The following is a 16,672-nucleotide window of genomic DNA, read 5'->3' on the forward strand; positions in this document are numbered from 1 at the left end:
AGAGTTTGATGGATAATTGACAGTTCATAGGTCACCTGACCGAAAGTTAGATGCAAATTTAAGCTATTCCGCCTTTTGCCCACGCATCAATTATGTGATTGAGGTTATAGCAACTAGAGTAGGCTGTGAGTGGCTCAAATAACACTAATAAATCACATAAAATAAAACAAAGATAACGAACAAAACAAATTAATTTAACAATTGAATCGCTTGGCCATTACATTGCTGTGGAAAAAGAGAATGCTGCTGACCGACTGCGGTCCCGATCCCGTACGTCTCTGTTCCACGATGCTCCCACAGACAGTAAATGCAGTTTCTCCAAATATCTGACTTGCCTTGCTATGTTTTTGTTTTGTAAAGAACTTGTTTGAGGTTCTTTTCCACGTCATTGATTTCCATCTTGTCGCTAGACAACATCCCAATCCAGCAGTGTTTTTTTCTAGCCGCCCGCAGCAATGTTCAAACTGCCCGCTCCCGCCAGATTTGAGTTGGCGGGACCCAAACTCAACGCAGCCCTCTAGATCAGCGGTACCTTCCCAGGGTGTTCTCTCCGTCTTCTGGCCCCTTCTCTCCATCCTTCTTGGGCGTTAGGAGTGTGGGCTCCAGTCCGAATGTTTCCTGCAGCCGTGCGTAGAGCTCCGTCCGGTTGTAGACGTGGAACTCAAAACCGTTGACCGTTACGTATAGCCTGGTCTCTGCCTTGGGATCTGTGGAAGGGAAGCAACTTAAAACTCACACTCGTGTGTGATGGTCCAACCTCAGACTGACCATTTTCAGTTTCCAAAGGTGCAGCTCTAACGTGTGGTAAACTCAAATGCTCACCATGCTGCTTTTGTTTTGGGTTGTACATTTTCCACCAGCGAAATATGAAAAATCCATCCTGTATCCTACAACACAGCAAGAAAAAATATGGGTGAGAAAGCTATAAAAACCACAAAAGTCAAAAAACGAGCAACCAACGAAGCAGAGATCGGAGTACCTGATAGACATGTCTTGGTTGATGTAGTAAACATCTCTGAACATGACTTTCCCAGACAGCACAGAGAAGGAGAACGAGCCTGTGGACAAACGGTCAGACGGACGGCGTTAGTGCGTTGTCTTGGTTTTACTACGAGCAAAAAAAGCCAACATTATTTCATGAATTCTGCCTGGAATAAACTACTTTTCCAATTCAAATCAAGCCAGCTGTTTAGAAATTCAACAACAGCATTAATAAACATACTTACGTAAGCGCTGATAAAAATAAAACAGTGACAGCTGCTTTGTTATTCAATCACTCTCTTTTATGCTAAAGGAAAATCTTAATTAGGATCTAATTGAACAAGTAAAAGCGGGAGAGACTGACATAAACAGGCTTTCCACTCGCTGATTTCTTTTGGGCTTGTAACCTGTCTGAGTTAGTTAAAATTATTCCATACCAACAGAACAGCAACACCTCGTGTTTAATAATCCCAGCTGACAGGCTGTCATGTTTGGATTTTTTTTTTTTTTACTTTCTGCTGACTGACAGATGATGGGATGTGTCACTCAAACCAAGGAGTCAGAACTAGGGAGCGTGTACTGGCTGATGACTTCCTGTACTAGGGATTTTTAATTGAGAAATGACACGGAGGTCCTCCCGGCATGTTCCCATCTGCTGAACGCTGTGACGACATGTGTCACTAAAGACAAATTTATATATTTCGGATTATTTATGCGCTTGCAAAGCTTTACAGAGGATCAACCCCTAGGCATTAGGGACATTAGGTGAATCCGGAGAGTTTGTCTCCCATCGTCCAGACAGATGCTGGCAGAGTGGCATTAGCAAACCCATCCCTTTGTTCATAGAAATCCTATACTGTTTGCACATACTATTTGTGCAGCCAGTCAGGTTTAGGTTCACGTCCACATTTATTACTGTGACTGTGTTCATTTGTGAATGTAACATTAAAATAATGCATAACAAATGTGCTCTGACTATTTTAGCTTTTGTATCACTTTCAGTTTCACACTGTAAGAGCTGTAGATTTTGCACAGTGGAAGCAAGAGGTCCTCGTTAACAGAGAGATGGTTGTGGCAAGTAATTAAATGCTGAATAATTCAGAGTTACTGTTGGATTGATGGCGTCAAGATTCTTTTTCATTAATTCCTTTGTCATTTAAGGGCACTATTAGAAACTGGTATCGGTTGCACTTTGCTGTCCAGACGATTCCCAGAGAGAACTTGGCTCATGAAATATTCAGCAGATTGAGTTAACGCCCCCCTTCCCCCTTTAAATTCATCACTGCATGGCAGAGCTGCCAATGAACACACCGATGTGAATGTAGCCATCCTTGTAGAGTCTGTTGATGATGAGGGTGAGGATAAGGCCAATGTTGCGGGAGTTGTAATAGGTTAAATAGATGATCCATCCACAGGACAAAATGGTGGCTGAAAGGAAAGAAGATACAAATGATCTTAGTTGAAAATATAATAAAAAAAAAAAGTCATATTAGTGGAAGGGCTTTTTTTGTTTCCTTTTTAAATCAAAAATCCTTGACAAATCATCATCTATACTCGCTTCTTCCTCTTTAGAGTCACCGTTGTCAGATGGGCTCAATCAAAGGCAAAAGACTAAATAAAGGTTGGGCTCTCTTGGCCACATATACCACGCATGTTCTCAAACATCCCTAAGGTCAATTTAGTATCACGATCAAATCTGCGAGGCAACAATGCTGAACGCTAGGAAGCCGCGCTGCTGAAGACTCTTAACAGTCGTTCAAGATTTTTTTCACGTTTTCTTTTTTTTTTTTATTGCAGCAGTAACCTACTGTCAGCCCCATAAGTGACACACAATAAAATAACAGGAATTGCAGTTGAAAATGTCTTTAGTTTTGAAAGAATGATGGGATCAGTCTGTGCAGAATTTATAAGAAAACAGCAGCCTCATTCCCTGAGACGTGCAACGCTGTTGTACCACTGACATCCAACTGGAAAACATTTACTCAAATTCAAGGGAATTAAAAGACTATGCTTCAAACTTGACTAAAAAAAAAACCAAAATTATTCTTAAACAACCACAGAAAAAAAAAAATCTAATACTGCATTTTTAGCAATCTCGACACCTTGCAGTTCAGTGTAACAAATGAGAGAACTTATTTTAAACTGATTTTAAAACCGTTTCCATTTATCCTTATTAACAGAGGAGACATGGCCGATCAACTGGAAATGAACTGTCAGTTCGTGTATTTGTGATGAATATGAGGAACCCAGAAAATCTTTTACGTTGTAAACAGAACTTGGGCTCCTTTATCAAATGTTAGAGGGACTCAAATCACTGTGCAAAGTCAATTTTTGCACCACCTTACAAAATATTTACCGGATTAACTTAGAGGTGTGGTATTTATACACAACAGATACCAAAGGAAATGATGTACCTGCAGGATCACAGATGTTATCTGAACCTGTGCTAACGGGTCTCATATAGTTATTCATTTAAGAAACTGTATATTGTTTTTTACATAGAATTTGCTTTTTCTTACCAACAAGCAGCCAGATGAAGTTTGAATTGTGCTTGTTTAGAAAAGAATCCAAATCCTCGACAGTGGGGATGGTGCTTTGATTGTTTTTTGTCGAAACTCCAACCTCCATGGCTACAGGCTCTCACTCTGATGTCTAAAACTGAAAACAGTCAGATGTCAGATTATGTTCCATGTCACAGGGGAGAGAGAGAGAAAAAAAAAAGACTACCCCAGACAGAGATGTTAGCTTACATTCCACATAAAAAGACCAAAAAAAAACAAAGACCAACAAAGAAGTTAAAAACCTTCTTAACCCCCCTGTTACGGCCTCATAAAAGTAAAGAAATTAGGCTCAATAAGACCACAAAATATTAAGGATGCCACAAAAAAATTTCAAGGGTTGAAATCAAATTTAATTGATTGTTGTTTTTAAATTGCTAATAAACAAGGAAAAAGATTAACCCAAAAGTAATGAACCAAAAGTATATGGAGATCCCGGCTGAAAAGAGGGATGTTTGATATTTGTTTCTTATCCTTTATCTCTTATCTTTTTTAGCCTGTAGTTTTTAACTTTAATTTTCTTGCTCTAGATGTTTTATCTTTGTGTCTGTGAAGCGTCTTTGAGATCTTTTAAAAGCGCTATATAAATAAAATTGATTATTATTATTATAACATGTAAAAACAGAGAAAAAAATTATAAAATAAATTAATAGTGTCTGTATTGTTGAGTTTGTTACTGTTTGTTCACATTCACTCTACTGATGAAACTGATGAACGATCAAAAACAAACTGATGAAGGATCAAAAACAGATCTTAGATGAAGAGCTGGAGATATATGGCAATTCGATTCCTGATCCAGTGGGTCAACAAACTCCTCTCCAGCCCGGCCAGCCTGTTCTCCTGAAGCTAGAAACCCTTGTATGCTTGCTGAAGCATATTCTAAAGAACAGTCCAAAAGCCCTTCGAGAGGGCTGTTATCACTTGCACCACAACCAGGGACCGAGGGTAATAGTGAAGACCGTGATGGCAGGAATCTCTCTGGGTAGGGAGCAAGAACAGATAATATACAGTTGTATTCATCCCACAGGGGAGCTTCTGCCTACAGCTGAAAGTCGACATGGAGACACAGCTCAGATTCCCTGGCATTATAACTACGACCACCCTCAGACCCAACGTAGCGGTTGTGTCAGAATCATCTAGTTGGAACTGACTGTGCCCTCAGAGAACTAGATGGACGAGGTGTTTAAGAGGGGGAAAAAAAGACCATATACCAAGAGCTCACAGCAAAATGTCTTGGGGGGGGGGGGGGATTAGGAACCATCCTACCGAGGTTGGCTGCAGAGATTTTGTCAGCCAGTCACTCATACAGAGTCCTCATGCTGCTGGATACCAGGGGATTGCACAGCAAGAGAGCCATTAAAAACATAACAGATGCTGTTGAAAAAGCATAAAGATGGCTGTGGATCAAAAGGAGTGATCCATAGTAGAAAAAAGCTACTTAGACATAAGCAGACGAATAGTCACTCCTGGCTGGGTCTCCTGGGGCGAAAATATATGTTGCTGAAAAACCAAAAACACCTAATGACCCCAGGTTACATCATGATGTGTCTATGTTGGACCGTAAGACGTTTGTTAAATTAGGAACTGACTTGCTGTGAGGCAACTTTAAACCAACTTTCCGGTCATATTGAGCAACAGTATGAAGAAAAAAAGAAGTAACATTTTCAACAAACTAACCCCTCTAAAAATGTGAAGCATATGGATAAAGAGGTCGTGCTTTTGGCTTGAGTTGGAACAAAGGGAAAGGTTTAACTGATGGATTTAAGAATAAATGAAATGCCAATAAAATTCTGAGAGCAAAAAATTAACCCTTTTTAAAAATCAACGAAGGGTGACTTTTTTTTTTTTTAAAAGGGATAATGATCCTAAACTAGGGCTGTGCGATTAATCGATTTTAAATCTAAATCGGATTTATTAATCAAGACGATGTTAAAAAAAGGAAAATCGGAAAATCGATTTTCCTTTTTTGCAGCTGGCTGCATTACAGACAGAGCTCGTCTAGTCATCTTTGTTTGGTCAAGAAAATTGTAAATGTTGTCACTTTACTAAATTCAAGGAGGATTTACAGTATCTTTCAATTGCACTTCATTCCCAATAGGGAAATTTGTTTGCTTTTTTTCTTTAAAAATAAAGATAAAATATTTGAAACAATTTATTCCATTGTCTTTTGTAGTTTTACCAAAAAAAAAACGAAATCGAAAATCGGGTTTTCAGAGAAAAAAAATCTGGATTTTATTTTTGTCCAAAATCGCCCAGCCCTAACCTAAACACACGCTAAAACCCACAATATACAACCACAAGAACTCAAAACTGAAGCTCTTGTCATATGTTTCACAGACATCTGACCTAAACGTCATAAAAATCTGTTGTAAGAGCTGAAAAGAAGGCTACATGGCAAGCCAGGAACTGAAAGCCCCTTATTGGTGTTTGTGTGAGACTTGGGCGATGGTGAAACTCTGATATGCGCTTTTACAAGTGTATGCTGTGATCTGTTGACCCATGCTTAGGAGCGAAAAGCCTGAATACTGTGTGCACACACAAACACAAATCCTCAACTAATCCACCTTAAATGACGTTGGCTGTAAAACCACTGAGTTGTGACCAAACCCTGTACTTGTTCTTACAGAATCCACCATTTTTTTTTTTTATTTGTCCTTTGCACCCGTAATACTTCTTTCACTGTTTATTATTAGATTTCACTTTCAGTAATTCGACATGCTCAGGTTGTGAAAGTTACTCTGGCCAGCAGAAAGGGGAAATAAATCCTTGTTTAATTTTGGTTACATGTGGTATTTACTGAATTTGAGTGACACCACAGAGAGAAATATCCATGACCTGAAGTTCAGGTTTTATACAATGTGCAAACAAATCACCACAATGACTTGAGTTTTGATCTAGCACAGCATGAGTTGTATTAAAAAGAAATAAACGTATGTGAGCCACTACTGTTGGATCTAAACATTTAAATGACAAACAACCTTCCAACACAAGTTATAAAGCCAAAGGCAAAATTTGAAGAGGAAAGGTTAAAATGCTGCAGTTAAAGACATCTGTCCACCAATAACGGAATATGGTCAACTAATGTTTGTTTGTTTATTTATTTCGGTCATTTCCAAAATAAGAATTCAAATTTTTAAAAATGAAAGAAAAAGAAAACAACAAATAAACATGAAGTTAATGCTAATATTGCATTAGACCAAAATATATAAACAAAACAAGGCCGAAAAGGTGTAGGCTGAAGCTTAGCTTATTACTACTCTTTTATAAATCAATTTCTGTCAGCTCCTACATATACCAATACAGGGCAGTAAATCAATTAAAAGAAAAACATTTCATATACTTTTTGTGTATTGAAAACATTCAATATACTGCATAGACCTATTATCTATTTAAGTTCTGACACTTACATAAACACTCATACACAATATGATCATACTTAAAGAGCATCTTGTTCTTCAATATTTTTTTTTAAATATTTGGTATGTACTGCACTCTTTAATTTCCATTTCCAAAACATTCCACAGATTAACCCCATAAACTGAAACATCTATGTTTGACATCCATTCTGTTCTTTTCTTTTAGTGAACATACAGCTTCCTCTCAGTTCATATCCCCTTTGTCTTTGCTGAAACAGCTTCTGGACACAGTGTGGCAACAGATTATAATAAGCCTTGTACATCAACAGTGATATTTTGAAATCAACAAGTTCATTAAATTTAAGCATTTGACAATTTATAAATAATGAATTTGTTGGTTCCCGAATGTAATAGGAAATAACACTTTAACAAAAGTAGCTGTAATTGTAGCTCTGATTGGCAATGAGGACGAGTCTTCAGCTTTGTTTATGCCTTAGACGGCTATGTAGGACTGAGTAAATGCATTAGTTGAGATAATATTGAGCACCAGGTGATTTTCTTTTTTTAAATCAAGATTTGCATTGAGCATAAATGTCACCTGGGATTAGGGTTGCCAACTCCCTGAAAAATAAATAAGGGACACCTCATCGGCAGGGCCGGCACACCCGATTGCCTTCACCTTTCCTGGGTGGTGAATTTTTTTTAGCCCCTTTTTTTGTGAGTGAAACAATTTTTTAACTGTTTGACTCGAACCTGAATTGAATTAGATGCATATGTTTGAATGCCGTGAACACATGGAAATCTAATTATTATCCACCAATTCACTTTAATACAATATAACAAAATGAACTGAATAAAATAAGTATCTTTCTTAAACAGAAACCTGTCCTTATTAACTTAAAATTGTATACATTTATAGTGGCCACTCACTAGCAGGACACTGTGTAGTTTCAGTGGGTTACAATTCACAAGTATCTAGCCGTTATTAACAATGTGATGACTTTTCAGTTAGTGTTGGTGTGCGTTAACGGCAGTTGAAATGAGAGATTAAAATAAACAAGACAAGTTTTTCCTTCGTCCACAAAATAATATATAAGGCTTATAGCAATTTACTTCCGGGCTGCATGCAGGAACTGTTCAAGGCAAGAGAGGGCAAACATGAGCTCAGGGAAACAGCAATGTTTGAGACAACAGCAGTAAGAACAAATACAAAGGGCAGATGTATATCCGTTTTAGGAGTAAAACTGTGGAACTCATTAGACAACGACCTTAAATTAGCAAACTCAATAAAAGCATACAAGATATTATTCAAAGCAAAGGTAATGGACACATAGGCTATATAGAAGCACAATAAGCAAACAAAGAAGAATGTACTCATGCATGAGATGAAATGACAACCTAAAATTGGTTTTGTCGGTTTCTTTAGCATCTTTTCACTTTCTGTTTTCAGAGCTATCATTATTATTATTAGCATTATTATTACTATTATTACAGTTATTATAGCTATTATTATTATTATTATTATTATTAATATTATTATTATTTTGTGTAACCTCATGATACTTAATTTGTTCTTTTTGTATATTCTATTATGTTAAAAGGTGGGCAAGATAAGCTTTATGCTTCAAGCTCAGACCTTTTCGGTGAAAATAATCACAATGTTGACCAGGGAAAAACCTGTGGATGTTTGTTATCTTGTTTGTTGATTTTTATGCTTGTGATTGACTGAAATAAATATTAACTAACTAACTAACAAACAAAAAGCGTTCTAAAGCTCTTTTGTTCCCAACTCTACACATTAATATAAAACAATAGAAAGAAAGCAGAACATCCTTTCTGTAATAGTGCACATTTTTAGTGCAATAACAAAAGTGCAAACAGAAAGTCTGTAGAAAACGTAAAGATATTTCCAGAGGTGTCAAGTAACGAAGTACAAATACTTTGTTACCTTACTTAAGTAGAAATTTTGTCTTCTTGTTATCTATACTTCACTGGAGTAATTATTTTGACGACTTTTTACTTTTACTCCTTATATTTTCACACAATTATCTGTACTTTTTACCCCTTACATTTTAAAAACAGCCTCGTTACTCCATTTCATTTCGGCCTTTAAAAAAAACTATCCAGTTAAATTGCTCCATCCAGATAGAGTGAATTTGGTTGTGGTTGTGGCACAGATGTTCTTGTCCAGTTTTGTTCTTACATCCGTTCCCTCAGATTCCTGCAACTAAACTTGGATGTACATTCCAATAAAGGTTAGGATAAATGATAACATGCCTCTGAAGTTTGACTTTTTGCACCATTACAATACTTATAGGCAACTAGTCATCATATCTCCTGCTCTCTGAAACACATGTTAATGCTCAATAGTACACTTATATGGTTCTTTAATATATTTGCATTATACTAAGATGCATTCATTTTCAATGGCTTTTGTCCTTAATGGCTTTTTTCCCCCTTACATTACTTTTACTTTTATACTTTAAGTAGTTTTGAAACCAGTACTTTTATACTTTTACTTGAGTAAAAAACTTGAGTTGATACTTCAACTTCTACAGGAGTATTTTTAAACTCTAGTATCTATACTTCTACCTGAGTAATGAATGTGAATACTTTTGACATCTTTGCATATTTGTGCCTCAAAGGCCATGACTGTAGGCTACAGTTGCAGTAAAACAAGAAAAACATAACTTATGAACTCAACAGCTCAATGCCATTTTCCATTGGCATTTTATGACATTATTTTTTTACTCTCACAGTAATACTGGACAAAGTGCGTCCCTTTTCAGCTCAATACTGGACGCGTACTTTAGTTTATAAATATGGGACGGTTGTCAACTAGATTCCTGCAACTAAACTTGGATGTACATTCCAATAAAGGTTAGGATAAATGATAACAAGACTCTGAAGTTTGACTTTTTTCACCATTACAATACTTATAGGCAACTAGTCATCATATCTCCTGCTCTCTGAAACACATGTTAATGCTCAATAGTACACATATATGGTTCTTTAATATATTTGCATTATACTAAGATACATTCATTTTCAATGGCTTTTGTCCTTAATGGCTTTTTTCCCCTTACATTACTTTTACTTTTTAAGTAGTTTTGAAACCAGTACTTTTATACTTTTACTTGAGTAAAAAACTTGAGTTGATACTTCAACTTCTACAGGAGTATTTTTAAACTCTAGTATCTATACTTCTACCTGAGTAATGAATGTGAATACTTTTGACACCTGTGAGTAAAAAAAAAGCCATTTTAGGACTATTTTATTACTATTTTTTGACTCTCACAGTAATACGGGACAAAGTGCGTCCCTTTTCAGCTCAATACTGGAAAGGTACTGTAGTTTATAAATATGGGACGGTGTCAACTAGATTCCTGCAACTAAACTTGGATGTACATTCCAATAAACATTAGGATAAATGATAACAAGACTCTGAAGTTTGACTTTTTTGCACCATTACAATACTTATAGGCAACTAGTCATCATATCTCCTGCTCTCTGAAACACATGTTAATGCTCAATAGTACACATATATGGTTCTTTAATATATTTGCATTATATTAAGATTATTAATTTTCAATGGCTTTTGTCCCCCTTACATTACTTTTATACTTTAAGTAGTTTTGAAACCAGTACTTTTATACTTTTACTTGAGTAAAAAACTTGAGTTGATACTTCAAAAGGAGTATTTTTAAACTGTAGTATCTATACTTCTACCTGAGTAATGAATGTGAATACTTTTGACACCTCTGCACGTGGGAGCAGAAACCCTCAGCCTACACGTATAGATGGTTCTTTAATATATTTCCATTATACTAAGATGCATTCATTTTCAATGGCTTTTGTCCTTAATGGCTTTCCCCTCCCTTACATTACTTTTACTTTTAAGTAGTTTTATACTTTTATACTTTTACTTGAGTAAAAAACTTGAGTTGATACTTCAACTTCTACAGGAGTATTTTTAAACTCTAGTATTTATACTTCTACCTGAGTAATGAATGTGAATACTTTTGACATCTTTGCATATTTGTGCCTCAAAGGCCATGACTGTAGGCTACAGTTGCAGTAAAACAAGAAAAACATAACTTATGAACTCAACAACTCAAAGCCATTTCCCATTGGCATTTTATGACTTATTATTTTTTGACTCTCACAGTAATAAGGGACAAAGTGCGTCCCTTTTCAGCTCAATACTGGACGCGTACTTTAGTTTATTAATACGAGACGATTCTGTTTTTCAAGGGCTGGTTGTCAGCCCTAGCTGGGATCCAGAAACACAACCGAAACTCTCCCACTCTGGGCTAATCCCATGTCTGAAGTCCCAGGTCTGTGCTTTATCCTCAGCTCTGACAGCAGGAGAAACTGACGCCTAGTCACCGTGTTTAGTTCCTAAGGCGGTTGTACTAGTTCAACAAAAGGCTGCTGCCCCAAACCAAGCCCTGCGTACAGGTTAAAGACGTTCTAATGAGTTAGAATGGACTTGTGAAGACAAGTCGCTGCCATGTTAGCGCTAGGGTTACCCAACCAGCTAATGACAGCGGGCCGCACCCTGGCACTTCTGTGGTCTCCCGCAGTGAAAACCAGTCCGCTATTGTGTGGGGAATACCTTAATATGTCCGATAATGCGGCAGGTTTCATCTTTGCTCCACTTGACGAGGAGTTGCTGTCCTTTAGTTGACGTGGGTAGGGTTAGCATCCTCTGCTCAATATTTACATCGCAGCCAGTCGCCGTCTCTTCCTGTTCTGGTGTCGACGTCACCGGATCGACCAATAGGAAGAGCGACAGGTCAGAGACTGACCAATCACCTGGCAGGAGATTTAAGACCACGCCCACAAATGACAGGTTTTACTCGACAGCAAAAAGGTTCTTGTCGCGGTAGATTTCAGCATTTTAACCAAATTAGATCTACTGTTTAATTATATTCTGTCATTTTCTGTGGGAAAAAAACAACAAAAAAGAAAAGAAAAATGCCCACATGGAGTATATTAAACAAAACAATTGATTATATGAAAAATACAATATTTATTATATATATACTTATATAAATATAAATAATTAAAAAAAATAAAAAATAAAAAATAATAATAAAAAATAAATATACTTATTTATTTATTTATGTATTTATTTATTTATTCTTTATTTCATTCATTGATAAAATAAAACAACAAACAATTTCATATAAACACAAACAAAAACAAAAAAACCAACAAAAAAAGAAAAGAAAAATGCCCACATGGAGTATATTAAACAAAACAATTGATTATATGAAAAAAAATTATTTAACATTATTTATTTATTTATCTATTTATTTATTTATTTATTTATTTATTTATTTATTTATTTATTTATTTATTTATTTATTTATTTATTTAATTATTCTTTATTTCATTCATTGATAAAATAAAACAACAAACAATTTCATATAAACACAAACGTTCCTAAATTGTGAATGAAAGGGAGCAGAAAGAAGAAGAATCTTATTTAATCTGCCCCTTTTTCCCAAGAAATCAATTTATAAAGGACGTAAATTAAAAAATTAAACAAAGTAAATAAAAAACTAAAATTAAATAGCCGCCGGCCAACACAGACAGTCAGATTCCTTTTTAGTTCCCAAGTTACAATTCAGTTAATACCATTCAACAACAACAAACCATGTTTATACCTTTCATGACAATGGGTATGTCAATCAAACGTAACTAACATATTTCATTATATTTCCTTAACATACTGGCTTTAATTGTTCTTTTAAATGTAATGTTTGATTTGGATTCTTTGTTTTCCTTAACCAGGTAAGTCAATTGAGAACAGTTTCTCAATGTATATAATGATCCAATATAATAACCTCTTTATTAATCATTAATTTTAACTATTGTGACTTTTAGATACTTTTTTTTTAAAGATCCATACAGTCTGTCAAAACATGACTTTCAGTTTCATGAGATTTAAGCATGATTCAATGCTGTTGTTAACAGAGAGAGTGAAGATGGAATTAAAGGCAGGGAAAAAACATTCTGGATGGCCCCGTCCTTTTTTGACTTTTCACAACAGCAGCAATCGCAATAATTTGTGAAAGACTAAAGATGTTCTTATCCCTCTTCTTTAAAGTCGAGATTTGATTTTTCATTATCTTGAAGGGAAGTCTCACAGGATGAGATACGGAGAGATGCAAAGGTATGGAGAGCAAACTAGGAGAGTTACACTCCGTTCAATGGAAGTACAGCCCCCCGTAAACAGTGTAATCCAAACGGGACTAACATTTGTTCTGATTTGGGGAGCTGGACACCACCACTTCAGATTATTTCCAGTTACAGGGCCAGGATTGAGTATGAAGTCTAGGTCTTTACCATAGTGTACTCACGAGATTGGCAGCTAGCAGGTAGTGAGGACATATTTACTGAATATGACAAGTGTTCCTGGACAAAAAACACATAGAATTACTGATCCCACCTGTAATGCCTAACATTGAACATTGAAAAATTGAACATTAAAAAATGTCTTGACTCTTTAACAAAAAAAAAGAGTTGTTACAGTTCTGAAGAATAAAATTCTTATTCTTATAGGTAAATAAAAATACAAAAAAACTAGTTAGATACATAAGCTAAGAGAAAGGTTTTACTTCTTGGATTTATTTGTATGTATGTATGTATGTATGTATGTATGTATGTATGTATGTATGTATGTATGTATGTATGTATGTATGTATGTATGTATGTATGTATGTATGTATGTATGTATGTATGTATGTATGTATGTATGTATGTATGTATGTATGTATGTATGTATGTATGTATGTATGTATGTATGTATGTATGTATGTATGTATGTATGTATTTAATGCACCAAAGTACATCACTGGGTGAAAAAAATATTATGCATTCATGGTTTTAGGGTCTCCAGGCTATATACAGTTATTTACATTTTGTGTGAGTGTGTGTGTGTGTGTGTGTGCCCCTCACAAATGAACAATAATAAACAATATAATAAACATTACTTTTCACATAAGTGCATTTGTAGTTCGCTATGATGACCACTTACACTTAAGGGAAATCATTGTGTTTTTCTGCTTTTACGGTCCACTGTCTTTTTTTCTAGAATACTGTACACGCATTGCTATCTACAGAACGTGGTCCTAAAAAGTAATCCAGTGACCATAAGATATATGTAAATATTTTATTGATTTATTCTTTTTAGCACTATTCTGTACTCCTGGATATCCAGAGCAGACATTTTACAGTTATAAAACAATTTATTGTCAAAACACTAGAACAAGTTCAATGTAGACCTCTTTTTTCCTCTTGTTATAATAGGAACTCGAGAGCACTGTTTACTATGAGTTTGATGCTCCAGTTACAACAACAAAGACTCCCCGCTAAACTAATAGAGTTCATTGTGTGAATAGCTTCCAAACATCGATCTTGTCGAATCAGCCTTTCCCTTGAGACCAGCCTATTTTGTTTAAGGGCCTTGACAGAATCTGCATCCAACATGGACTGTTTTTCTTTCTTGTGAGTACCTGTTCAACTTAATTCCTGAAGGAAGTCCTCGCTGTAGTCTTTAGAAATTCTACCATTAATTAATGGCTCCTTCACTTTTCCTTCATTCTTGTCTTGTTTTAAATATGCAGCACTTTAAGGCCCCCCAGAGGACGGATAATCATATTCTTGCTTGAAGCAATTACAGACAGACTTGGATCTTCAGCAGGCCTCTCTCCATGCAGTAATGCAGGTTTTCATGAATATTGTCATTTTTCAGACAACCATAGTTTGTGAAGGTCTCTTTACTTTACTTGTAGCTTTTGCTTTTAAATTTTAAGACTGCAATGTAAAAAAAGTATGAGCTGCATCTGATGCATCTGATCAATAATTGATCAGATGTATTTTATGGCGTAGTCTCAGTGCTCGATAGCCCACTGAAGAGCTCTGCTCGATCTCACAGGACTTCTGTTCCCATTATGACTCATGCAAGAATGTCAAACGTTCACGCTTCCATTTGTTGAACGTCTTTACTTCAAGAATTGAAGGCTTTGGCCAAACACGTAGCACGTGTAGAGTTACCTCATCTCCAACAGCTTCTGCTGTACACATCTGGAAAATCAGATGATGTTATAAAGGTGACACACAATTTGCAGTTGTATTCTTGTCCATCAAGAAAATTTACAGAATAACTTTGGCAACGTTTTAGTGTTTGTAGTAGACCACACCTGTGCAGGGGCGCCGGAAAGTGGGGGTAAAGGAGACAGATTCTAGGGGCCCATGATTGAGGGGGGCCCAGAGAGGCCCCTAATCATGATGAAATTATGATATATATATATATATATATAAAAAGTAATGGCAATAACTAATATATGATTACAAATGTTTTATTTTCAATGTCCTGGTAATAACTTTACTGGATCAGCTGCAGGTAGCCTGTTCTTCTTTCACAAATATGGTAATGATAGTCAAAAATACCATTCAAATACATAATTATATAGAAACTCGCATAAAAGAATGTCACTGCTGTATTGGGGGCCCTGTAAAGATTCTTTTCATGGGTCCCAAATCCCTAGCGGCGCCCCTGCACCTGTTGTTCAATCCAAATTGTTGTTGCCAATTGGCGATTAGCAGATATGCATGCATGCGTGGAATTTGCTCAAAAATATAGCTGCTGACTGACTTTGAATGTTACACTATTATAATGTCACTACAAGCAAATGTTCGTTTCTTTTTATCCTGCTTGGGGGAAACACCATAAAACTTCACATTGCAACCACTTTAGAAATATTTTGGTCAAGAAAATCTCCTTTTTGTCATTAAGGAAAAGTTAATGGATTTCTTTTCTGGGAACAATGAATGCTGTTGAGGTGTTTGTTACCAATTTGGTACCAAAAACGTGTCAGCTGGCCTGGTGGACAGTATCTGGAGTCGACCCATTCAGACTGTAAGCCTTAAGTTCAAAAATAACATATGTCAGCATTTTTCTAACATGTTTGTGAGAGGTAATCCTCTTTTTTGAATATTACTGCCATCATCTTTATCAATACAAATAGTAAGACATCAGCCGATCAGCCACGATGTTCAAGCTGTTGACCGGTTTAGGGAGAAACAGTCCATATCTTGTGCTTATCAAAGGTTACGTGCGTCCAACTGCGGTTTCCTGCTTTACCCTTTCTGCAATCAGATTTCCTCAAACTCTGAATCTTTTTCACAACAATTTACACAACAGATTTTGAAAGACCTGCATTTTCTTTGCAACCGATCTTTGATTTTCTTGGCAAGTAGTGAGACCATTTCTACGGAAGCGTAGAGCTGCCACCTCAGTGAAAGAAAAATACAGCCATTATCATATAACGCGAAAACTTATTGTTTGTACAATATGTTATTAAGTAATTACAATATGTTTTTCACATTTGTACAATATATGATCACGTTATTACAATATAAATATCATATATTGTAATAAAATACTTTTTTTTTGTCATAACATGATAAATATTTATATTGTAATTACATAATGATATATTATTCAAATATGAAAGATATATTGTAATAACATGATAAGATGTACAAATGTAAAAAATATATGGTTAGAACATTAATATTTCACATTTTTATGTGATATGACTCCAATTTTCTTTTAAAGATGTTTTACTTTTCTGTACATTTCTTGCACGTTGACCTGTCACAAATTATTCTGCCAAACGAAGAACCTTCCAGGACAGTTATTTATAAAGCCAAGTCTAATTCTCATAATTTCTCTTCAAGCATATTACAGATTTTTTTATT

At 35.7% G+C, this 16,672-nt stretch overlaps 1 protein-coding gene across 9 annotated transcripts in view; it reads right to left on the minus strand.

The window, feature by feature from the left end:
* The window catches only part of kiaa1109 (KIAA1109 ortholog), a 106,925-nt gene extending 95,279 nt beyond the window's left edge, over positions 1-11,646 (minus strand). For all 9 annotated transcript variants that reach the window (XM_061744034.1, XM_061744041.1, XM_061744040.1 and 6 more), the window contains exons 1-6: positions 11,514-11,646; positions 3,501-3,639; positions 2,293-2,409; positions 980-1,058; positions 823-887; positions 533-707 (exon numbers count right to left, since the gene is read on the minus strand). In XM_061744034.1, the coding sequence (XP_061600018.1) occupies positions 533-707; positions 823-887; positions 980-1,058; positions 2,293-2,409; positions 3,501-3,609 (545 nt within the window). In that variant the 5' untranslated portion in view covers positions 3,610-3,639; positions 11,514-11,646. The remainder of the gene's footprint in view (positions 1-532; positions 708-822; positions 888-979; positions 1,059-2,292; positions 2,410-3,500; positions 3,640-11,513) is intronic.
* Positions 11,647-16,672: the final 5,026 nt, after the last annotated feature.

Source organism: Cololabis saira, chromosome 16, assembly GCF_033807715.1.
Source record: "Cololabis saira isolate AMF1-May2022 chromosome 16, fColSai1.1, whole genome shotgun sequence".
NCBI lineage: Eukaryota > Metazoa > Chordata > Actinopteri > Beloniformes > Belonidae > Cololabis > Cololabis saira.